This window comes from Lynx canadensis, chromosome A3 (assembly GCF_007474595.2).
Source record: "Lynx canadensis isolate LIC74 chromosome A3, mLynCan4.pri.v2, whole genome shotgun sequence".
Classification (NCBI taxonomy): Eukaryota; Metazoa; Chordata; class Mammalia; order Carnivora; family Felidae; genus Lynx; species Lynx canadensis.
This window is the reverse complement of record NC_044305.1, coordinates 1,518,184-1,539,955: the sequence shown is the minus strand read 5'-3', so window position 1 is coordinate 1,539,955 and position 21,772 is coordinate 1,518,184. Positions and strand designations below refer to the sequence as shown.

The 21,772-nt window shown below is 63.0% G+C and overlaps 3 protein-coding genes across 8 annotated transcripts in view; 2 read left to right on the top strand and 1 right to left on the bottom strand.

Moving 5' to 3' along the window:
* Positions 1-2,802, top strand: part of OSBPL2 (oxysterol binding protein like 2) — a 37,355-nt gene extending 34,553 nt beyond the window's left edge. For all 5 annotated transcript variants that reach the window (XM_030309235.1, XM_030309233.1, XM_030309234.1 and 2 more), the window contains one exon: positions 1,594-2,802. In XM_030309235.1, the coding sequence (XP_030165095.1) occupies positions 1,594-1,696 (103 nt within the window). In that variant the 3' untranslated portion in view covers positions 1,697-2,802. The remainder of the gene's footprint in view (positions 1-1,593) is intronic.
* On the top strand, positions 1,898-15,563 carry ADRM1 (adhesion regulating molecule 1). 2 transcript variants are annotated; one of them, XM_030309239.1, is made up of 10 exons: positions 1,898-1,985; positions 9,856-10,069; positions 10,667-10,783; positions 12,758-12,881; positions 13,201-13,287; positions 13,734-13,815; positions 14,051-14,283; positions 14,517-14,674; positions 14,838-14,940; positions 15,129-15,563. In XM_030309239.1, exons 2-10 carry the CDS (start codon positions 9,857-9,859, stop codon positions 15,230-15,232), a joined length of 1,221 nt encoding a protein of 406 aa, XP_030165099.1. In that variant the 5' UTR covers positions 1,898-1,985; position 9,856; the 3' UTR covers positions 15,233-15,563. The 2 variants fall into 2 exon arrangements, with proteins under 2 accessions (XP_030165099.1, XP_030165097.1); XM_030309237.1 differs by lacking the exon at positions 1,898-1,985 and adding an exon at positions 9,035-9,138.
* Positions 15,559-21,772, bottom strand: part of LAMA5 (laminin subunit alpha 5) — a 50,033-nt gene continuing 43,819 nt past the window's right edge. The window contains exons 61-80 of the mRNA XM_030309230.1: positions 21,528-21,698; positions 21,261-21,397; positions 21,033-21,186; positions 20,763-20,896; positions 20,526-20,688; positions 19,497-19,631; positions 19,187-19,335; positions 18,981-19,113; positions 18,751-18,894; positions 18,517-18,647; positions 18,244-18,414; positions 18,019-18,157; positions 17,766-17,911; positions 17,498-17,690; positions 17,257-17,421; positions 16,975-17,131; positions 16,713-16,846; positions 16,523-16,616; positions 16,241-16,363; positions 15,559-16,048 (exon numbers count right to left, since the gene is read on the bottom strand). Of these exons, the coding sequence (XP_030165090.1) occupies positions 15,909-16,048; positions 16,241-16,363; positions 16,523-16,616; positions 16,713-16,846; positions 16,975-17,131; positions 17,257-17,421; positions 17,498-17,690; positions 17,766-17,911; positions 18,019-18,157; positions 18,244-18,414; positions 18,517-18,647; positions 18,751-18,894; positions 18,981-19,113; positions 19,187-19,335; positions 19,497-19,631; positions 20,526-20,688; positions 20,763-20,896; positions 21,033-21,186; positions 21,261-21,397; positions 21,528-21,698 (2,913 nt within the window). The 3' untranslated portion in view covers positions 15,559-15,908. The remainder of the gene's footprint in view (positions 16,049-16,240; positions 16,364-16,522; positions 16,617-16,712; positions 16,847-16,974; positions 17,132-17,256; positions 17,422-17,497; positions 17,691-17,765; positions 17,912-18,018; positions 18,158-18,243; positions 18,415-18,516; positions 18,648-18,750; positions 18,895-18,980; positions 19,114-19,186; positions 19,336-19,496; positions 19,632-20,525; positions 20,689-20,762; positions 20,897-21,032; positions 21,187-21,260; positions 21,398-21,527; positions 21,699-21,772) is intronic.

Here is a 21,772-nt window from a genome sequence, read left to right as displayed (position 1 = left end):
AGGCACCCTGCCAGTGCAGGGACAGGTCCCCTCCGACCCGGGCCTGGCAGTCCTGCCCACAGCGCATCTGACCCTGAGCATTCCTCTCAAATAGGACAGTTTAAAACAAACCGTAGTCTGAACCAGGCCACCAGCTGGAGGACGACACAGCTTGTGGAAAGGCAGTGCTGTGGAAGGAATGGTGTGTTCAGCCATCGCCCTTTGGCACTGCTGCAGGCTGCTCTTGTCCACGTCACCTGCCACGTGGCACAGGTGGCCGGATAGGCCCCGGCCGGCCCCACGTGGTAGCGTGGAGAGGGAGGGTGTGGAGAGCGGTGCCCGGGGGCATCGCAGGTGGGGACACACCTGTGTTCAGACCAGGTGAGAGGGTCACAGACACACAGAGACAGACAGAGACAGACAGAGACAGGGAGCAGACCCTGTGGGCCCGGGGCCTCCTGCTGTCTCACTGGAAAAGCGCGGTTGGTTTGTCAGTGGTCGTAATTACGTGAAAACAGCCCATTCGGTGAGGATTCAGTCGGGTAAGTACCGTAATACTTGAGCGTAATTAAAAACATATGTCCGTTAAAATGTTAGTCCTAGCAAAATCTTGGGGTGCATGGGGCACCTGGGTGGCTCAGTCGGTGGAGCATCTGACTTCGGCCCAGGTCATGATCTCACACTCTGTGAGTTCAAGCCCCACGTCGGGCTCTGTGCTGCCAGCTCAGAGCCTGGAACCCGCTTCTGACTCTGTGTCTCCCCCTCTCTCTGCCCCATCCCCACTCATGCTCTGGCTCTCTCTGTCTCAAAAATAAATTAAAAAAAAAACATAAACAATTAAAAAAAAAATCTTGGGGTGGCTTTGAGCTGTACACTGAATGTTTTTTCCAGTCCAGCTTGATGCACTGTAGGCATTGTTTTCTAGGCCTGGTCACGGTCGCCTCCTGTGGCTGTTTTGTGACTAACATTTTTAGAACCATTTCTTTGTGCTCGGGCTTCCGACCTGATTTAAGTTTGCGCTTTCAGTCTTTCCAATATTTGGAATTGGCTTCATTCCAGAAAAAGCTTGAAAAGCATCCACCCTCCTTCATTGTCTTTAAGGAATCGATTTAAAAAATAAATTGCAGAAGTAGCGATATCTGGTCCTCAGATGACTCCTTCTACTTTGTGAGCCCCAGGTCCTTCGTCGTCTTCAGGATGCGCGCCGGCAGTCGAGGGTCCGGGGGGCTTCCCAGGGCACGTGCCACACACGTGCCCGCGGTGGCGGCCCCGTTGCCTCCCTGCCCACAGGTCGTCCCCTTCCCCAGTTAGACACGCCAGGCCTGCTTCCAGGGAAGGAACCAGCACTGTGCCCGTCCTTCCCTCGGAAGGGATAGTGGCCGTTCTCCGCTAACAGCCCAGCGTGTTTCTGTGAAGGCCTTGAGGGTCTGCTGGCGAAGCCCACTCTGGGCTGTTCGCGGGGACAGCGTTCGAGAGAAAACGTGGTTGATAACTCTCAGCCGCGGCTGCTGCCCTGGGCTGCATCTAAAGCTGCGTGCTGATGCGGTGATGCCTCCCTGCAGGGAACACGAGCCGTTGTCCACGTGCTTCCTGACCATGTCCTCTGTGTTCCAGGTGGTTTCATCAAGGCAGCAACCCGCACACGGGGGCTCCCGACTGGTTGTATGCGGGGGGCTACTTTGAGCGGAATTTCTCCCGCTGCCCAGATATCTACTGAGGGGCCGGAGTGGCCCCCGGGACCGGAGACCGGACTCCGTCAAGAGGTCACGGCAGAAACCAGCTTTTTCAGCGACTGTGTCCGTGGAGACAGCACCATCCCCGGTCAAGGATTTGATTCTAATTAACTTCTGATCGCCAAACATTTTACTACTGTTCATCAAGCTTCACATGGGATCATCATGTTTTCGTTAAGGGCGGAAAAGGACAATCCTCTGCCGTCCCTTCACGTGACGGGAATCAGCCCGGCTTGTTACAGCACCCTCTTCATTGTAAAGTTCATAACGGAAGTAAGTAACCAGGAAGGGTCTTAGTTCTAAGTCCCCCCCGTGTCCCTCCTCCTAACGCAGTGGCAAAGGGTTTCTGAGACTGTCGTGCATTCGAACCAGTAACAGGGGAAGACGGATCTTGAAAGTAACCCTTCGAGGAGCTTTACGGGGCCAGGGGTTGCTTCCTAGATTACGGTAATGCAAAAGTGAAGACTTTCAGAGCGCCAGATGGAATGAAATGAAAAGCTGTCAGATTCTGTATTTTTTACCAGTCTTCAATAATGTAAAGATTACTTTTAAAATATTTAAGTTAAAACTACTTGAATAGTATTTTGCCGGAGAGCAAGGTTTGCATTAATCACCAATCGTATACTGTCCGAAACGAAGCATTACCGTGACAGCCTGGGGTGGCCGGAAACCTCGAGAGTCGTGACGGACCTCCCCAGGCTGCTGCCAGCCTCGAAAGGGGCCCCGCCTCTGTCACCGGGGCTTCGTGGCCTCTGCAGGCCAGGCCCGCGTCACAGAGGGTCGCCGTGCCTACGGCAGGTGCGCCCTGCGGGAGGCTCTGAAGCAGCAGCCGCTACGGCCGTGTCATTAAAGTTACTTAACAAAAAGTAGGTGCGTGTCCATCCTAGACACATCCCTTCTGGTGGCTCTTGTCTTTCTGTAGAAGTGTCAACACCACAGGCCTCAGCGGAGCTCTGAACGGAGAGCGTCTGCTGAGCGTACACGCACTCACGCGGCCGTATGGAGTGCTGGGTTCTCGGTGGCAGGCTGTCGTCATTGTGTGTCCGGGCTTCGACGTCACATCTGTCATTAAAACACTTTTAAAAGCGAATAGTTGTTCTGCAGCCTTGATTCTGTAGCTTTGGAAACCGGAAGTCAAGGTGTTGGGTGCAACCGAGCGTCTGTTCCACGGAGACGGGAGCGGAGCCACTGGCGACGGGCAGAGGTGTGCGAGGCTTTACGGTTCTGACGCTGTTCTGAGACGGGGTCGTGGCGCATCTGGTCATCCGAATGGGGACCTCATGCACCTGCGGCCGGGGGCGGGTTCGCTGTCCACGAGGGAGGGCGAGCTGAAAATGTCGAAGGGCACAGTCCTAGGACACGTTTAAAAGGACAGTATTTCGGGCAGTTTAACAACTTCTTGCAGATGAAGCCGTTTCTCACTGCCACTGATAACAGGCCAACGAGGTTTGCACTTTTGAGTCTGCTGGGGAGGCCGGTTTTCAGCACGCACCGGGCCCAGGCCCCAGAGGAGGAGGGCAGGACGGTGGACACCAGAACATACGCATTTGTGGGGCCGTCCTCACTTGGCTTATGGTTTTTAAACTTCGGTCTCTGCAAATGCCGGCGTGTAAAGTGACTGCCTCAACTTCGTCTCCCTTGGTCATTTCAGATGCCAGAGGTTTGTCTCTACTAAAGATTTTTTTCACTAGAAAATGCATCTTAAAACACAGGCACCTGCTACCGATGCTTTTGGCCTGTGTGGAAAGTGGTGGCTTCTCAGCCACACGTTGATGTCATTATGGCTTTGCCGTAAGGACCCAGGGGCTTTCTAGAGTAATTTTGTAACTTCGACCGTCCGTGCAGCAGGGACAGTGGAGCATACTCTCCCCTAAGCACTTGATGTGATGAGTTTGCTCCCCTCTGAGGTGAGGATCCAGTCTCGCGTCCTTGACTAGGCACACAGTTGTCGGGAGCCGCTGGAGGTTGATCCAGGGACAGAGAGACACCACGTTGGAATATGTCTCGTGTGCGACATAACCTAACGTCATGGGGCCCCTGGCGCTGACTAGGTTTCATAGGCCACCTGGTGTTGGAGACCGACGGTCCTGTCTGTTTGGGGGCGGGGGGCGGCTGGCACGAATCTGTCCCCAAGCGGCCAGGGTCACTGGCACCTGGTTGTGGCTCCTGCTCAGGAGGAGGCCGTGGAGAAGCAGGCCCCGGGCCCTCGGGGACATCACGGCATTTTGCCACCCCGGGTTGCCACTTCCCGGCACGGGTGGGAGGGACGCGTGAGGGCCCAGACGGCTCTGCACAGACACCGGGCCCTAGGAGGGTAGCGGCCGCGTGGGAGTGTTGGCGTGGAGAGCCGGAGCCGCCGCAGGGAGGGCGCCCCTGAGGAGCAGCTCCGAGGGCTTGGCCACCGCGTCCCCTTCAGACTCCTTCCGCAAAGCGCGTGGAAGTGTCAGCCCACCGGTCTGCCAGACATGCGACCTGCTTTGGGGACCCGTGTCAGACCAAGCGGGCCTGGCACTGGGGGAGGCATCAAGTGCAGCCTTGGTGGCCTCTGGGGGCACTGGGCAGGCCCAGGCCCGGTGCCACTGGCCGCGTGTCTGACCGAGCGTGACGCCGACCCGCTGGGGAGGCGCGTCCGGTGAAGCGGAGGCCGTGCCGTCTGCTTGCTGGGTTCTGGTGGGAACATGGAGTCAGGAAATCAGAACAGGAGAGGAATGCCAGGAGGATCTCCAAGGTGCAGGCAGCCCTGGCCACAAGCCTCCTCTCGGGACACTGGCTCTTTGGGAAAGAGTGCTCCCCAACAGAGTTGGTGACTCACCGGCTTTCCCAGTCTCACGTACGCACGAGGAGCACAGAGCACGGACGTGCTGATAAAGTTCCCAGTTGGGAAGCACCAGTGGCCCTTCTCCTGATCACCCCTGCGTTCCGAGGGGAGGGCTGGGCGGCGAGGAGAGTTCAGTCGGCACGAGGTTCCCGCCAGTCCTGGTTTGTCCCGTCTCAATGTCTGCACTTTCAGACGTCTTCCCGAGGCCTCTCTCAGGTCCACAGTGGTGCAGAGATTGGGGTCCCGGATCAGAGCATGTAACCAGACCCAAGGCACACCGGTGGTCTTCCCTCCACCTGTATTACTTCGGGCCTCACTGTCTTTTGCGTGCGTGGTGGGAGGGTTTTGCAAAGTAAAAACTGTTTTTCGTGTCTCTTGCGTGAGTTCACTAGACAGTCAGCCCTTCCCTGGCTGCACAGCTCCGTCGCCCCTCTGAGAACCTAACGGTCCTGTGTCAGGCGATTCGTAAAGGCCCCGTGGTCTGTGCAGCAGGTGACGACACACAGACACGGGCCCTTCCTTCCTTGCTGTGCACGTGCTTGGCTGGCCTGCCACGCTGTTTATCCTGTGTCAGTGTAGCTCGAAAATGTCAGGCAAGAGTATGGCTGGTGAGACGGATTTATTTTTATAATAGGTCATAACTGTCAGTACCCATCCGTGTAAACAGCATCCACTACTCTTGGAGGTTCTTCTTGGAGGACCGAGCAGATCCGTGAAGATGAATGTTCAACCCCAGCTCCAAATACAGATTTCCTTGGAAGTGGGTGGTGGCTGACACTTGCTCTGCACTGAGCAATTTTTCACTGTCCCAGTCGTTCTGGCCTCTCTGGAAAGGACTGCAGATCGGCTACAGACGAGTCCCCGTGCACGGGTGTCGGATTGGACTGTGCACTCTGTAGGATTGGCCCCGCACACGGATTGCTTCAGAAAACTGTTTGTCATGGTGGTGGGGGCTCGGGGACACCGTGACACCATTGTGTGGGCACAATGGGTGGGTGAAGGGACCTGCGTTCTCTGGGAAGTGGGGAGCTCTGACTGACCATCTCTCTTCTCTCCTGGGGATCAGAGCCCCCAGTGACAACAACAGAATGCCCAGAATGTGGTGTGAGTTTGACCGGAAGGTCCGTGCTGCCTGGCTGCTGGCCTAGGTGCCCAGCAGCTACATACTTCGCAGGAGGAGGAGCTGAGTGGAGATGGTCATCCAAATAGCCATGGTGGCTCTGGTCAGAGGGACAGATGGTCCACAGGATGGCAGTGCCCTCAGGATGCCCAGGTGCACGGACAAGGGGCTCCACCAGCCTCTGCCGTATCTGATGATGGGGACCACGGAGCACTCAGTGCTGCCAGAGCCAGGCCCTAAAACCGGGCAAACAGAAAACAACCTGATTCAAAACTAGACATTTCTCCAAAGATGCACAAGTGGCCAATAAGCCCGTGGGAACACGCTCAACATCGCTAATCTTGTGGGAAATGCAACTCACGACGACACGGAGGTCCCGCCTCACACCCATTACGGTGGCAGCTGTCGAGAACAAGCAAAAACCAAGTGTTGGTGAGAATGTGGAGAAATCGGAACCCTCGTGCGCTGTCTGTGGGAACAGAAAACGGGGCAGCTGCTGTGGAAGACGGTATGACAGCTCCTCAAAAAATTAAAAATAGAATCACCAGATGATCCAGCAATTCCGCTGTGGTTACGGGCCCAAAAGACTTGAAAGCAAGGTCTGGGAGAGAGACTTGGACATTCATGTCGACAGCAGCGTGAGGCAGCGTCGCTGAAGCCCGCGAGCAGCCCTCGTGTCCCCCCATCGGACGAACGGACGAGCAAGATGCAGTCCGCCCAGACCAGGGGCTGTTACTCCGCCTTGAAAAGGAGGGACGTTCTGACGCCTGCTGCCACATGGGTGAACCTTGAGGATGTTGTGCTCACTGAAATCAGCCACAGAAAGACGGACGCTGTCTGATTCCACTGATCGCATTAGGCAGAGCCGTCAAAATGCTGGAGGCGGTAGGGTGGTGGCTGCTGGAGCAGGGGACACGGGACGGGCAGCTGGTGTTTCACAAGGTGACGGGGGCTCTGGAGGTGGACGGTGGTGAGACGTTACAACATCACGATGTATTTACCACCACCGAACGGCATACTCAAAAAACGTTCAGATGGCAGATCGTATGTCCCGTGTATCTTATCACAATATAACACGATTGGAGAAAAGTTACCAGTGGCGTCCAGGGCTTAGGGAAGAGGGAGCGGTGGCCAGGAGGGCGCGGGGCACTTCCGGGCAGGGAGATGGTGGGTCCACACCATACGTTTGTCCAAACCCGCGGGCTGTGTGCACCGAGATGGGCTCTTGGCGACGCCGCATGTCCGTGGGGGCCGCGGGCTGTCACGGCACACCCTCTGCGGGGTGTTCGTGGCAAGGAGGCTGTGCATATGTGGAGAGCGATGGGCTCCATTTTGGTGAGAACCTGTGATTGCTCTGAAAAGGAACATGTCGCTCAAAGGAAAGAAAGAAAAACAAAAACCCACTCGCCAAACCGTGTTCTCCGGTGGCGCCTGCTATCGCCGCACCGTCTGTCCTCCGCTCTGACGGTTCTACTCCGCGTGTTTGAATTGCACTCGCGGGAACAACGGTGTGGCTCTCTTCCTGTGTGTCTTGCCGGCCGTGCCCTCTCTGGTGACGCATCTGGGCACGTCCTGCCCCCTCTCTAGCTGCTGCGCCCAGGCCCTGCCGCCTGGCGCAGGAGGAGCCGCGGGGGCTTCCGGCTCTGCTGGGGCTGCCAGGGCGCACCCCAATGCCGTGTTCCCCATGGCGCCCCGCGGCGGGGGCCTGGGCCATGCCTGTTTCTCATTCACATGTCACCGGGCCGGCCCCAGGCTCCACCTCCTGCTTGAGGAGCCGCTCTGGTTAGTGCCCTTCGAGGCCCCATGCTCTGCAGGGTCTGGAAAGTTCGCTGGTCTCCCTGCGGCTTCCTGTGGCAGCTTTTTAACTTTTCCTGACTTTGAACAAGTGCCGCCTGCCCGCTGGCCCATCTTCGGGGCACCCGGAGCGGATCTTCCCGTTGTTGTCTTTTCTGGCTTCCCCTGAGCTCCGAGAGGGCGGTCACGGTCCCAGGCTTACAGCTGCGCCCCTCTCCCCTGTGGTCTCAGGAATTATCAAGGTCCGTGGAGTTTGTGTGGGGGCTCTTATCTGTTGGGATTCACCCTACTAGAAACGAAATGAAGAAAAGTAAAGGTATTTAATAAAAAGACAACGAACTCATTATTAACATAAATAACAATTTTTAATGAAAAGCAGCTATATTTTCCAAAACAAAATTGGTGAGTCTTTAGATCTCAAGACAATGGACACAAAAGCTGTTGTCCTTCAGACTATTATTACACAGGTTATACAGGAATTAAAATAATGCACCAGACCCACATGTACCAGCGTGAATAAATCTTCAAAACAAAACTACTTTCCACTTTTACACTTTTTACAAAAAGCTTTCAAACAAAGCCTGTGTATACATATCTAGTTGGTAAATCGTCAGGCAGCTCGCACAGTGGCCTTGCTTTGGTGGCGGACGGGGGTCTAGCATGGGGCAGGGAGGGTGCAGGGCTCCGTGTGCGCCCCCTTGCTAACTGCTTGGAGCCTCGAAGCAAAGTGCAGGATGGAAACGGCGCCTCAAAGACCAGCAGGAGGGCCACCGGTCACTCATTGTGAGTATGGAGGACGGGCTTCTTGCCCTCCACTCTGAGCACACACATCAGCCTCTGGGGACTCCAGGCACAGAAGGAGTGTGGGGGACAGCCGCGCCAGCACTGTCTTCGCTGGTATGGGGGGGGGGGGGGCTGGACAAGAATGGGGTCAGTAGGGGCACCCCGCCCCCCCAGGGAGAAGGGAGGCAGCCATGCCAGCACTGTCCTCACTGGAATGGGGAGCCCCTGGGGGAGAACAGGGGGTACCCATCTTGGCACCATTACGGGGGAAACGGGGCCGGGGGTACCGCACGGGACTTCTGTCGCCCCCGAGGACCATCGTTGATGTCGTGGGCTCTGCGTCCAGGCCCCGGAGTCCTGGGCTTCGGTTCGGTCACATACCCCTGCGGTCGTGAAGCCGGCCCTCCCCAACCCCCGGGTCCTAAGACGCCCTTCCCCTGACTCGGGGACTGTTTGCTCCACGTCCTGGGACCTGGCTTGCAGCGCTGGCCGTGAACCTGAGACGCCCCCTCGCGCCTCGCAGGTGCCGCCGCTCTCCCGCGACGGTGAGGATGTGGGCTCCAACGCCCACCGCTGGGTCGGCGCCTGCCACGCCACTCCGGTCGCCGCCGCCAGGGGCCGCCGCCGCACCCCTATGACACAGCAACAATAGGGGCCGCTCTGGCCCGCGCGCCGCCCGCCCGCGCTTCCGCCGGAAGGGGGCGCGGGGCGGGGCGGGGCGGGTCGATGGACGGCTGCCCTTTCCAATCGCTGGCGGTTCAGCGTCGGCCCCGCCCCTGACACGGCCCAATCGGCGGCGAGAGCGGCGGGAGGGGCGGAACGGGAAAGAACTTCCGGCGGGGCCCGGCAGGCGCTGAGGAGGAAGAGCGAGCCCGGACGGCGCCTCTCGGCCGAGTCGCGGCGCGGGCCAGGTGCGGGGGTCGCCGGGGGGCGGGGACGGCTGCGGGGGCGGAGCCTGCGCCGTTGGGGTCCCCGAGCCGGGGTCGGGTCGGCGGAGGCCAGGGGCCGTGCGCGGGGTGACGGCCGTGGGGGCCTCGGGCGCTCGGGCCGGCGGCGGCCGTGCCGGCCCGACCGCCCCGCGCGACGCGGGGGCCGCGGGGGCCGCGAGGTCGGGGTGGGCCCGTGGGCCCCGCGCGGAGGAGCCTGGTCGGCGCGGCGCGACCCCGGTCCTGGGGCTTGTCCCGTCTCCTCCCCCACCCTCCCACCGCGCTCGTTTGTGCAAGGGCGCCTGTCTGCCGAGTCGCAGCTTAACGGGCGTGCCCCGACGGAGCCCGGCCGGAGTCTCGGTCCTGTCCGAGGCGTCGGCGCCGTCTCCGCCTAGCTCACGTTGCTGAGCTTGTTCGGGGCCCCGGGCCGCAGAAGTGGCGCTGAGCGGGGTTCTCGGCGGGAAGCGGGGCGCGGTTGGGGTGCACAGGTTAATTCCGATCGTGGAGAAACCTGAGAAGCAGCTGCGGCCGCGCCCCGGCACCTGCTGGCTGTGCGCTCCAGGGAGACTGCGCCGCCGCGGGGGCCCCCCTCTCTCCCGGCCTGGTGGCGGCCTTTCGCTCTGTCCCGCCAGTGTCACATTGGACGAGGAAGCTGGGACTTTCATGATCCTGACCGGGTTTGCTTGCTGGTCGCTCTTCCAGGATGACGACTTCAGGCGCTCTGTTTCCAAGCCTGGTGCCAGGCTCCCGAGGCTCCTCCAACAAGTATCTGGTGGAGTTTCGTGCAGGAAAGATGTCGCTAAAAGGAACTACTGTCACCCCAGATAAACGGAAAGGGCTCGTGTACATTCAGCAGACGGATGACTCCCTCATTCACTTCTGCTGGAAGGACAGGACATCGGGGAACGTGGAGGACGTAAGTGTCTGGTCTTAGGAAGCCCGCCTGGTCGTCAGGACCGTCCGGTTTTCCAGAAGCACGCGTAGCTGCTCTCACTTGGCTCTGGACACGCAGCTGCCCCGTTACGGTGGGGGTGTGCTGCTGGGATATGTGGGCGCCGCTGCTCCGGGGGCCCACACCAGCTGTTGCGCTTCGCTCACGGGCATTCGGGTCTCCCGCCCCGGATCTGTAGACTGCTCCCGTCATTGTGCCTGGGATTCGGGTGCCGTGTAAACGCTGCGCTCCACCAGCTCTCCTCCTTTTTAGCGCTGTCTGCTCTCCAGGCTCGTGTGTTCCTTGTTGAGAGCAGCGCAGACCCACTTTGAACCCACCTGGGAACGTCGTTCCCAAGACGTCTCTGTTCAAAATCCTTGAAAAGCCGAAAGGCCCCCTTCCCTGTTGAGCATCGAACCCCTCTCCCGGCCCTCATGCCCTTGGTGGGGTGCCTGTGACCCTGGCCTCTCCACCCGGTGGTGCATCCTGTACCCCGCCCCCTCCCCCGACACGGGACCCAGCGTGTTTCCCGCGGAGGCAGTATTTGTGTGACGCTAACTTCTCCCCTGTGGCTCTCTGAAGGATTTGATCATCTTTCCTGACGACTGTGAGTTCAAGCGCGTGCCGCAGTGCCCCAGCGGGAGGGTCTACGTGCTCAAGTTTAAGGCAGGGTCCAAACGGCTCTTCTTCTGGATGCAGGTGGGTAGGTTTTGTTGGCCTGTGGTCTTTCCGCGTGGCTCACCGGGCGGTAGAGCTGGTGCTGGCCGAAGGTGACTGCCGCGGAACCTGAGAATTTCCGTGGAGCTCCTACGCCAAAGGCAGCGGAGCAGGGGACCTTTGCAGAGGGTACACGCTTGTGGCTGGGCTCCCGGTGCCCTTTCACGACCCGGAACTCCTTGGCACGCAGAGCGGTTTCTGGACTGGGCCCCGGTCTTGATGCGTCGACGGGCACCCGGCCCATGATGTGCTTGTCGCACACTCTTCCCCCCGCCCCCCTGGGCTGTGAGCACGCACGGCGGAAGCAAGGTTGACCACACGCTTTCTCCTTGCTGTGTATTTGTACAGAAACGGAGTGTTCTTTCCCAGGCTTTTCTGAGCCCTGCCTCGCCCTCCCCCCAGTTGGGTACTTTGGGGTGTTTGGGTCAGCGCGGCAGGGCGTCCTGGTGCCCACGGCGGCAGGCAGCATCCCACTGGGCGTAACAGCCGCCCAGCCTTCTCCCACCTGTCGGCTGTTGGGCCCATTTGCGTCTCCGATTTGTTGCAGGCGGCGTGTTACAGAGTGATTTTCCACCAGGTTTGTTTCCCGTACAGGGGGTGGTGGTGATCGCCGTGTTAAAATCCAGAAGCGGACTTGGTAGACGTGGGTAAACAAGTGCGTTTGCAGGGTTTTTTTGCTTTTTGGGTTTCTTAACATCTTGAGCGAGCTCACAGGTGTGTGCATGAGCAGGGGAGGAGCAGAGAGAAAGGGAGAGAGAATCCCAAGCGGGCTCCACACTTAGTGGGGGACCATGAGATCATGAGATCGTGGCCTGAACTGACATCGAGAGTCCCACGCTTTGTCGACTGAGCCGCCCAGGTGTCCCCGCTTTTGCAGTTTTGACAGATGTTGCCACTTTCCTTCCCCAGAGGTGAACCTATTGCCCTCCCCCCAGCACTTTCCGGAACAAGGCAGAAAAGGTTTTCCTCTCTGTGGGCTGGACAGGCTGTGCTTCTGCCGAAGGAGCGTGAAAGCCGCTGTGGACGAGAAGTGAACGAATGGGTGCAGCCCTGTTCCACTAAAACTTCATCTGCAGACAGAGATGGGGCCATGAGCTTGTTTCCCCAGTTTTGCCAAGAAATGTTTCCCCAGAGGGTGCCTGGGGGGCTCAGTCGGTTAAGCGTCCGACTTCGGCTCAGGTCATGAACTCACGGTCCGTGAGTTCGAGCCCCGTGTCCGGCTCTGTGCTGACAGCTGGGAGCCTGCTTAGGATCCTGTCCCCACCCCCCACTCCTCCACCACATGTGTGCTCGCTCAAAAATAGGAACTTGTAATAGTAATAAAAAAAAAAAATCGTTTCACCAGCTCTACTGTTTTTGTTTCTCCCGATTTTGCCCTTCTCCCCACTTCCTTCTGCCCTGGAGGGGAGGAGCTCTGTTCTGTCCCTTCTGTGTCCCTAGCACCCTGCAGGCCCACGGTGCACGCTCAGGGACGGAGGAATGGGTCGTGGGCACTCTGGCTCGTGGGCCTGGGGGCACTTCGGGAGGTTGTGGCTGGTGAGCGCCTGCGAGCCTCTTTATGGAGCTCCCAGCGGACCCGAGGGGCCACGGCTGGGGCTGCCCTGTGTGCCGTGGGGTCACAACCGGTGGTTTTGTGGCTTCACGCGAGTCACCGGAAGGTTTTGTGGCTCTTAGACTGTTGTGTAAAGGGTCCGGTCCTGGAGGGTCAGAGGGCCTTGCGGGTGCATGTAGGGCGCTTTTAGTGCTTCAGTGTCGCTACTCTGAGAACCAGCGTTGCCACGGCACCGGCGATCTTGTGGGACTGCTGTCCCTGTCCGCCCTGCTGGGCCCTGTCCTCAGTGCTGACTGTGGACAGGAAACATCACCTGTCTGAGCCCCTCACCCTCGTGTGTGAGCCCCTTCGGTGGCAGGTGGGCTCTCCTGTGGCAGCTCCGGTTGTACCCCCTCCCCCCACAGGAGCCCAAGACGGACCAGGACGAGGAGCACTGCCGCAAGGTCAACGAGTATCTGAACAACCCCCCGATGCCTGGAGCGCTGGGGGCGAGTGGGAGTGGAGGCCACGAGCTCTCTGCACTGGGCGGTAACGGTCACCTCCCAGAACACGCTGGGGTGTCCGAGCACGTGGCGAGGTCTTGGATCCCTGATGGCGCAGGCTGGTTGTTTTAAAGGGACACGGAGGCGTCCCAGTTCCCATCAGTCCCCAGCCCCACCTTCCAGGGGCGAAACGTCTCAGCTCCACCCTGTCGGCTCGTGGCACTTGCGGTTTGGGGGGGAGAGCCGAGGGAGAGGTCCCAGCGCGCGCTCCGTCTCAGCGTCAGCCCGAGTCCCCCAGCCTCCCCGGGGCCCCGTGGGTGTTGACCCGGCGACAGGCCCGAGTCTGAGCACCTCCTGTCTTACAGGCGAGGGCGGCTTGCAGAGTCTGCTGGGGAACATGAGCCACAGCCAGCTCATGCAGCTCATTGGACCCGCCGGCCTTGGAGGACTGGGTAACCCCACGGCCCCGCGGCCTGCGCTGGGGCGGACAGCCGTAGTTAGGGTCGCCTTGCCATTCGAGTTCCTCCTTTAGTTCCTCATTGGCTCCGAGTGGTCTCTGTGAACACGTGTCCCTCATGCCGGCTTCCCTGGGAAGGGCCCCCCGTTCCCTGCTGCCCCCGCTGTCGTGCCGGGGCGGGTGTGTGTCGCGCACGCCTGGGAAGCGCTCGCTGCTCCGCCAGGTTTGCAGCGCGTGTTAGTGCGCGCTAAGTGCGTCGTCTGCAGACCGGGACGGAGGTGCCCGGACCTAATGGAGTGAGGCAGTCGCTAGTCCGGCACCTCAGCCCGCTGTGGCCACTGCTTTCCCCTCATCCCTTGGGTTTCGTGCAGGATGCTTGGCCGGGAGAGGTGGGCTCTTCGGGAGGGTGTGGCATCTGAGCTCACGTCTCTTTGCTCGCAGGGGGACTGGGGGCCCTGACCGGGCCGGGCCTGGCCAGCTTACTGGGGAGTGGAGGGCCTCCGGCGAGCAGCTCTTCGTCCAGGTGAGCCCTGTGCTCCGCCCCACCATGCCTGTGTGCCCCCAGGCGTCCCCTCGTTCGAAGGAGACCGCACGTAGGAGATGGCGAAGGACAGAGAACTCCCCCCCCCCCCCCGGGGAGGGTCCTTTGGGGCCTAGACTCTTCCGGAGTCCCAGCAGTTCCGGGACGTTGGGGGCAGGACCGATGCGGGCACCCTCAGGGTGTGAGGCCGTCCCATCGCTGCCCTCGCTCTCCCCAGCTCGCGGAGCCAGTCGGCAGCAGTCACCCCGTCCTCCACCACCTCTTCTACCCGAGCCACCCCCGCCCCTTCCGCTCCAGCAGCTGCCTCGGTGACCAGCCCCAGCCCCGCACCCAGTTCAGGTAACGGAACCAGCACGGCAGCCAGCCCAACCCAGCCCATCCAGCTGAGCGACCTTCAGAGCATTCTAGCTACTATGAACGTGCCGGCAGGGCCAGGAGGCGGCCAGCAAGGTAACACGTGCTCCTCGGGTCCAGGCTGGGGGGGGTGAAGGTGCCTGCCGCCCCCTGCCTGCTCGCTTGCTGGCTTTCCGAGGCGTGGGGCCGAGCGTGTCCCCGGGCTGAGCCGCTGCCCCCCTCACCTTGCCACACCCGCCAATTTCGCGGCTTGGGCGTCCGTGGCTGGCTTCCTACGTGGGTGTCTGTGTCCGCCTCGAGCCGCTGACGGCCCTGCGCTTATGTCTTAGTTGACCTGGCCAGTGTTTTGACGCCCGAGATCATGGCCCCTATCCTCGCCAACGCGGACGTCCAGGAGCGCCTCTTGCCCTACCTGCCCTCTGGGGAGTCACTGCCACAGACGGCAGAGGAGATCCAGAACACGCTGACCTCGCCCCAGTTCCAGCAGGTAGATGCTGTGGCCTGGGTGCCCCTGCCATGTGCTCGGTGGAAGGGGGCACAGCTCACCGAGCTTCAGCGTGGCTCCCGGTCACGGAGCGTCCCCGCCCCCCCCCCCCCCCGGGCTTTCACCAATAGCGTGTGCTCAGGGGGCGTCTGGCTTTCTTTCGCAGGCCCTGGGCATGTTCAGTGCAGCCCTGGCCTCTGGGCAGCTGGGCCCCCTCATGTGCCAGTTTGGCCTGCCTGCAGAGGCCGTGGAGGCGGCCAACAAAGGCGGTAAGTGCCCGCGCCCCCACCCTGCGCCCAGGGCAGGGTTTGTTTTTTTCCTTGTAGTTTGCATGGCACAGGGCTGGCCGGCTGGGCCCTGGGCCTTGGTGTTGATGTTTTCATCTCCTGTGCCCTCCAGTTAGCAGTCTCAGGCCGGGGTCTAGGAAGGGCGCCTGACGGTCTTAAACGTATTTTAGATGTGGAAGCATTTGCCAAAGCCATGCAGAACAGTGCCAGATCTGAGCAGGAGGGCGACGGGAAGGACAAGAAGGATGAAGAGGAGGACATGAGCTTAGATTAATCATCTGCTGTCCCGAAGGGGTCGGGATTCGCGGCCGGCGGCCTCTGCGATGGCGCCTGTGGCGCGGAGCGCGCCCTCACCTCCGTGCCGCTTGCTGAGAAATAAAGGTCTTGTCTTTTACCTGCCACCTCTGGTCTTCCCGTGTGCCCAGGAGGGAGCCGGGCCGAGCGCTGCCCCTCCAGCCCTGGCAGTTCTGACTCGGGGGTGGGGGGACAGCCGCTCCAGGCGAGGGGAGCCCCCGGGCCGGCGCTGCCCCCGTGAGCACGTCCGGAGGCTAGATCGCCTCTGACTGCTTTTCTCCTTTCACAATTAAAGTCAACGCTCTGTTAAACAGAAGTAGTAACTTTTTAATTTCAGAAGCAGGGCAGATTTCTCACGTTACTAAAAATTGGTGGAGGAAAATCTCAACGAAACTGAAAGATAAAACGTATTAAAAACCCCAGTTTACAGAATTTTATCCTTTTGTTTAAAGAGATATAACTTAGAGCCATTTCCAGAAAGAAGATTCATCACCCCTAGAGCCTAGAATCCAGACAGACACAGACTTTGAAACAGCAGAGGGCAGGGCCTGCGGGCTCCGAGGTGGGAGCCCGCCTGCCTGGGGCGGCCCTCCTGTGGACTCCAGGCCCGGGGCCCCTGAAGACTGTCCTGCACGGCCACTGGAGGGGCAGCCGCGCTAGGTGGCGGGGCAGCCGCTGGCCCCCACTGCCCCCTGAACACCCACAGAGCGAGGCCAGGTGACGGGGGACCGGTTCACCACCAGGTTCCTCATGCAGCCATGGTAGGCCAGAGGCCCAGCCTGTGTGTTCATGGGCCCTGGGGGCACAAAGGAAGATGGGAGACAGGTTGGAACAGAGGCCAGTGTCCCACCAGCAGCGCCCCCTCCCCCGAAACCTGTCTCCCTGGCTGCCCCATCCCAGAAGGTGGGGTGGAAGCGGGGGGGGGGGGGGATCCCAGCACCTGGTCCTTCAGGGGCTGCTCCCACCCCCAGGCAGAGGCCACACTCACCGGGCAGGCCCCCAAGGTGCAGAGGGGCCAGGGCGTCCCCTGAGGCCACTGCCACCGTGGGGCCTCGGGTGCCGTTGGTCTGTGTGTCCACCGTCAGCCGGAGGGTATTCCCGCCTTTGGTCACTGCGGGCACAGGGTCCTTGTAACTGGGCTGGGAGGGGCCCGGGCTGTTTGCCCAGGGGGTCCCACTGGGGGTCCGCGGCTGCCCCTCCTGGGCACTCCCCCAAGCACAAAGGCGCGGGGTGGGAGCTCGGCCGTGGGGGGGGGGGGGGGCCGGCTCACCTGCCAGTCGGTGCCACTGCCCGTCACACAGGGCTGCAGGGCACGTCACCCACGTGGAGAACTCCCCGCCACCGTCGTCCGCCCGCAGCAGGACCTGGGGCGGGGCGGGTGAGTCAGGAGAGCGTCGCTAGCCCGGGTCCACACTGCGGTGTGGGAGCAGCGCCCCCACACCGCCCCCCGCCCGACCTACCTCCTCCTCTCGCAGCTGCAGCTGCAGGTAGGGGGGCGCCCGGCCCCGGCCCAGGTGGAAGAGGAGGCCGGAAGCTGCCCGGGGCCGTACCTCCAGCTCCAGGCTCACGTCGAGAAGGGTGACCCCCAGGGTGTCTGCGGGGAGGCACTGTGAGGGAGGGAGGCAGGGCTGCCCGGCGTCCCCCCCGCCCCAGAGCCCCGCTCCCTCCCCAGAGGGCCGGCGGCGCACTGATGCCCTACAGGCGCACTGATGCCCTACAGACCTGCGGTGACGACTCCCCCGCTCTCTGCGAAGAATAGGCCCTTCTCCAGGGGGCCTGAGAAGCATGGCGTGACCCCCACCACCCGTGTGGGGGGCCCCAGAGGCCGCCCATCCAGCCTCAGTCTCCTCACACAGCCGCTGAAGCCGCTGACGGCCACCTGTGGGGCACAGACGGGCTGGTGTGGGGAGGGCCCCGGAGCCCCGGGAGGGGAGTTCAGCCGGGGGGTGGGGTGGGGAGCAAGGTGGTTCTCGGGGGTGTGGGGGGCGCTGAGGTGCTTCTCACTGGGGGCCTAGGGCTGAAGCCACCGGCAGGAAGGCCCCCCACGAAGAGAGTTCGGGGCCGGGGGCTCCCCGGCTCCCGGCGCTGCTGGCCAGGCCGCTCCCGGTCCTGGGCCCGGACCCCGTCTATCACCAGCTGGATCCGAGTCTTTTCCCACCGCACAGACACCTGGGGGCGGGGAGGGGGCGTGTCAGAGTGGGAGCTCCCAGGGCCCTGCCCGTGTCCCCTGTCCTGAGTGCCTCACCATGTGCCACCGGCCAGCCCGTGAACGCCGGCGGCTCTGGACACGGAGCCGGGGCCTGGGACCTTCCGTCTGAGCGACAAAGCGTCCGTGGCTCAGGAGGAGAAGCAGGGAGGGGCCGCCGGCCGTGAGAGGGGCGGCGAGGAGCAGGAGTCCTCGGGGGGCGCGAGGGCGGACCAGCATCGAGACCTGGGACCTGGAAGCCAAGCGGCGCCATCAGCCTGGGCGCCCCCCCCCACCCCCCCACCCCCCCCACCTGGCCCAGACTTACCAGTCCCCCGGGGGGGCCGGGACGTGGGCAAACTCTAGGTGACTGGGCAAGGGCCCCCCAAACTGGTAGGCATCTCGGGGGCTCCTGAGGGGCCGGGGTGGTGTGCAGGCAGGGTCCCGGGGGGGCTGGCGGCTGCGTCGGGAAGCCTGGGGGGGGGTGGCGGGGTGGTCAGATGGGACGCAGGAATGCGTGGGGGCCGCCTTCCGACAGTCCCCAGCTCCGCCTCGCTCACGCTGCCCTCCCCGCGCCCTACCTTCCGCAGCGCCGCAGCCCGCGGTCCTTGAGGTGCCCGCCCGAGGGTCTGGGCACGTGGCACAGGAGCGCAGTCTGCGGTCACGTTGACGCTTTTGGAGTACTGCTGCAGGTCGAACACACGCTGCGGCCCCAGGAGCCTGAGGGGGGCAGTGTGGTCAGCGTCGGGGGGACGGGGGGGGGGGGGGGATGGGTGGCGGCCCCCACACCCCCGCCCAAGGCTCACCGCAGCACGAAGACATTGCTGATGCAGCCACTGAAGAAGTCGCCAGGCTCCGGCCTGCCTCCCAAGGACAGCTCAGCGGCTTGAGGAGGCTGGGGCTGGGGCTGGGGCCCGGGGGACGGCCCCTGGTGGGGCTTCATCTGCTGAAGTTGGTCATCCACATAGAGCCAGACCCTGCAGGGGACAGCAGCGTTTCCCCCACCCTGCCCTGCCGGTGGCCCTGCCGCCACCCTGTCCCCGAACACCGTGGCCAGAGGCCCCGCGGGCTGGGCTCACCCTGTGTCGTTGCTGTAGAAAGCGACATAATGGGGGGCACCGTCAGCAAAGCCGTCGCGAGTTTTCACCTCCGTCCTCAACAGCCGGAGCGTCACGCGGCCCTGCTTCAGGGACACCTGGCATAGCTCATCCTGGGGACAGCGGCCAGGTCAGTGGACCAGGCCGGGGCACGCCTCCTGCCCTCCAGCCGCCCGAGCCCCATGCGGCCGCTGCCGGGAGTGGGGGCTGACACACCTCGGATCCTCGGTGGTAGAGCAGACCGCTGTCCCGTGTGCTGCGGAAGCCGAATCCCGAGTAGACCTGGCCCGTGAGGGGAGCAACGTGAGGGAGCTCCAGGGACAGGAAGCCGTCGCCGTGGAAAGTCACGGCCCGTTGCATCTACGGGAGGAGGACGGTGACGGTGAGGGCCCCGGACACGGGCCCGGAGAGGGTGCCGCCGCCGGCCAGGGCGGGGGCGGGCTCACCAGCAGGTCGGCGGTGCAGCCCGCGCTCACGCCGGTCGTGTTCAGCCTCTTGAGGTCCACGTACTTGCCCAGAGCCTTGATGCCCTTGATGCAGCCGCGGATGGAGCCTCCGGAGGGGAAGAGCTGCCGCAGGCTGCGGGGGAGGGGTGTCAGGGCCACCGCCCGGCTGGCTGGAGGCCCCGCCCGCCCCGGCACCGCGGGCTCACCTGGGGGGCAGCTGGTCAGGCGGCACGCCCCCCAGGTAGTAGGCGTCCGCCAGCTCCAGCGTGTTGTCCTGGTCCACGCTGAACACGGAGCTCCTCTCCACGCGCACCAGCACGCGCTTGCGGTTTTCCGCCAGCAGGAACACCTGGATCTGCGAGGCGCCCGCGTGCAGGGGCTTCAGGGCGACCCCGGGGCCCCGCCGGCCCTCCCGCAGCCTCACCGCCCAGGGCGACCCTGGGGCCCCGCCGCCCCTCCCCCCGCCTCACCGCCCAGGGCGACCCCGGGGCCCCGCCGGCCCTCCCCCAGCCTCACCGCCTTGCTGGCGGAGGTCAGGGCCTGCAGCTTGTGCGCCAGGTTGTGGGGTGGTTGTGCCTCCTGCAGGCCGGTGCCAAAGTCATAGAGGAGGGTGAGGTTGCCCTTCCGCACTGCCAGGCACAGGAACTGGTCCTGGGGGGTGGGGGGGACGGGCAGGGTCGGTACGGGGTGGTGGGGGCAGGGTCCGTATGGGCTGGGGGTGCTGGGGAGGAGGAGCGGGGTCGTATGGGGTGGGGAGGGCGGGCAGAGTCCATATAGGGTTGAGGAAGTGGGCGGGGCTGGGGAGAGGGGTCAGGGTCAGTATGGGGTGGGGGGTGGGAGTGCTAGGGAGCGGGGAGCAGGGTCGGTACGGGGTGGGGGGCGCTGGGGGGGAGCAGGGTCGGTACAGGGTGGGGGGCGCTGGGGGGGAGCAGGGTGGGTACAGGGTGGGGGGCACTGGGGGGGAGCAGGGTCGGTATGGTGGGGGGCTAGGGAGTGGGGAGAAAGGTTGGTATGGGGCGGGGCTAGGGAGAGGGGAGCAGGGTCGGTATGGGGTGGGGGGCACTGGGGGGGAGCAGGGTTGGTACGGGGGGGGCGCTGAGGGGGAGCAGGGTCGGTATGGTGGGGGGCTAGGGAGTGGGGAGAAAGGTTGGTATGGGGCGGGGCTAGGGAGAGGGGAGCAGGGTCGGTATGGGGTGGGGGGCACTGGGGGGGAGCAGGGTTGGTACGGGGGGGGTGCTGAGGGGGAGCAGAGTTGGTATGGTGGGGGGCTAGGGAGTGGGGAGAAAGGTTGGTATGGGGCGGGGCTAGGGAGAGGGGAGCAGGGTCGGTATGGGGTGGGGGGAGCTGGGGGGGAGCAGGGTCGGTACGGGGGGGCACTGGGGGGGAGCAGGGTCGGTATGGGGGGGCTAGGGAAAGCAGAGCAGGGTCGGTACACAGGGGGGCACTAGGGAGCAGGGCTGGTACGGGGGGGGGGTGGGGAGGCTGGAGAGGGGGCGCAAGGTCGGTGGGGGGAGGGGGCGCGCTGGGGCCGGGCCGCGGACGTGCCTGGTGCTGCAGGAAAAAGATGATCCCGTTGGAGGACACAAGCCGGAGCTCCTGCTCGAAACGCTTCGTGTGGCCTATCTGACTGCCCACGCTGATGCGAGCGAAGCCCGAGCCGTCCAGGTAGGAGCCATCAGTGAGCCACGGGTCCCCGGTCGCCTTGGAGCTACAGGTCAGAGGTCACAGGGTCAGCCAAGAGCGGGCCGAGCGCAGGGGAGGGCCAGGCCCGGCTGCACGTACCGGGCACAAGGCTTGTCCACGGCCGTGTCCAGCTGGAAGGTCTCCTCGAAGTTATAGAGACTGAAAACCTCCTCGTTGAGCGTGTCCATCTCGATGCAGCCAAGGTAGCCGGGAAAGCGGAGGGGCTCCGGGGGCTGTGGGCACAGGGCACAAGTCAGGGCGCCCCTCACCCATGGCAGACCCCAGTTGCGGTGCCCACGGTGTAGCACGCGGGACCGCAGCCACACACGGAGCAGGGCCTGGCGGGACGGAGCGCGGGCCCAGGCTCACCGTGAAGTCGCTGGGGTAGCCCCCCACGTAGAAGACGAAGTTGTCAGGATGCAGGCTAAGCAGCCCCTGGGCCCCAGGGGCCACCGTGTCGGCCTTGGTCTCATGGACCGTCTGCTTCTCCACCGTGATGGACATGTGGCCGAACTGGAGGGTCCTGAGGGCAGAGGGGGTGGTGAGGAGTGGACCCCGCCAAGTGGCCGGGGAAGCACGGGGGGCCCGGCCACCCACCTGTCGATGCTGACTGCGGCGAACTGCTCCCCTATGTTCTCGTCCACGCTCAGGGTGGCGGGGCCCGCCTCCCCCAGGCGGTACACCCAGTGCACCTTCTGGTCGCGCAGAGCCACGCCCATGTAGTCGCCAACAGCCTGTGGAGGCGGCGGGAGACTCAGCAGGAGGGGGTCCCAGCACAGCAACACCACCCACCCCCCCACCCCCGCTGCCAACCTGGTGCCTGGCTCCGCCCAGACTGCCGTGCCCGCTGTGCCCACCCAGTACCTGGCGGCTGCCCATGTACAGCACGAAGCGGTCCCCGGTGACCTGGCCAGGCGCCAGCTTTGGACTCTGGAGGTAGAACTTGAGAGCGGTGTAGGCGGCGAGGTCGGAGAGGTCCCGAGGGGCACGCAGCTGCACCCCCGAGCGCCCATTGAACTTCATGGGCACCTTGACCTACGCGGGGGGTATGTGGCTCATCAGCGTCCACCGTCTCACCCTCCGGACGCCCACTCTCCCCCGGCACTCGT

What these genes read in the sequence shown, in the direction of transcription:
- ADRM1 (XM_030309239.1), top strand. Translation starts at nt 9,857, where the DNA reads ATGACGACTTCAGGCGCTCTGTTTCCAAGCCTGGTGCCAGGCTCCCGA. An exon ending in CGCCGGCCTTGGAGGACTGG is followed by an intron (nt 13,288 to 13,733) that starts GTAACCCCACGG and finishes CTTTGCTCGCAG; the next exon opens with GGGGACTGGGGGCCCTGACC. An exon ending in GCGAGCAGCTCTTCGTCCAG is followed by an intron (nt 13,816 to 14,050) that starts GTGAGCCCTGTG and finishes CGCTCTCCCCAG; the next exon opens with CTCGCGGAGCCAGTCGGCAG.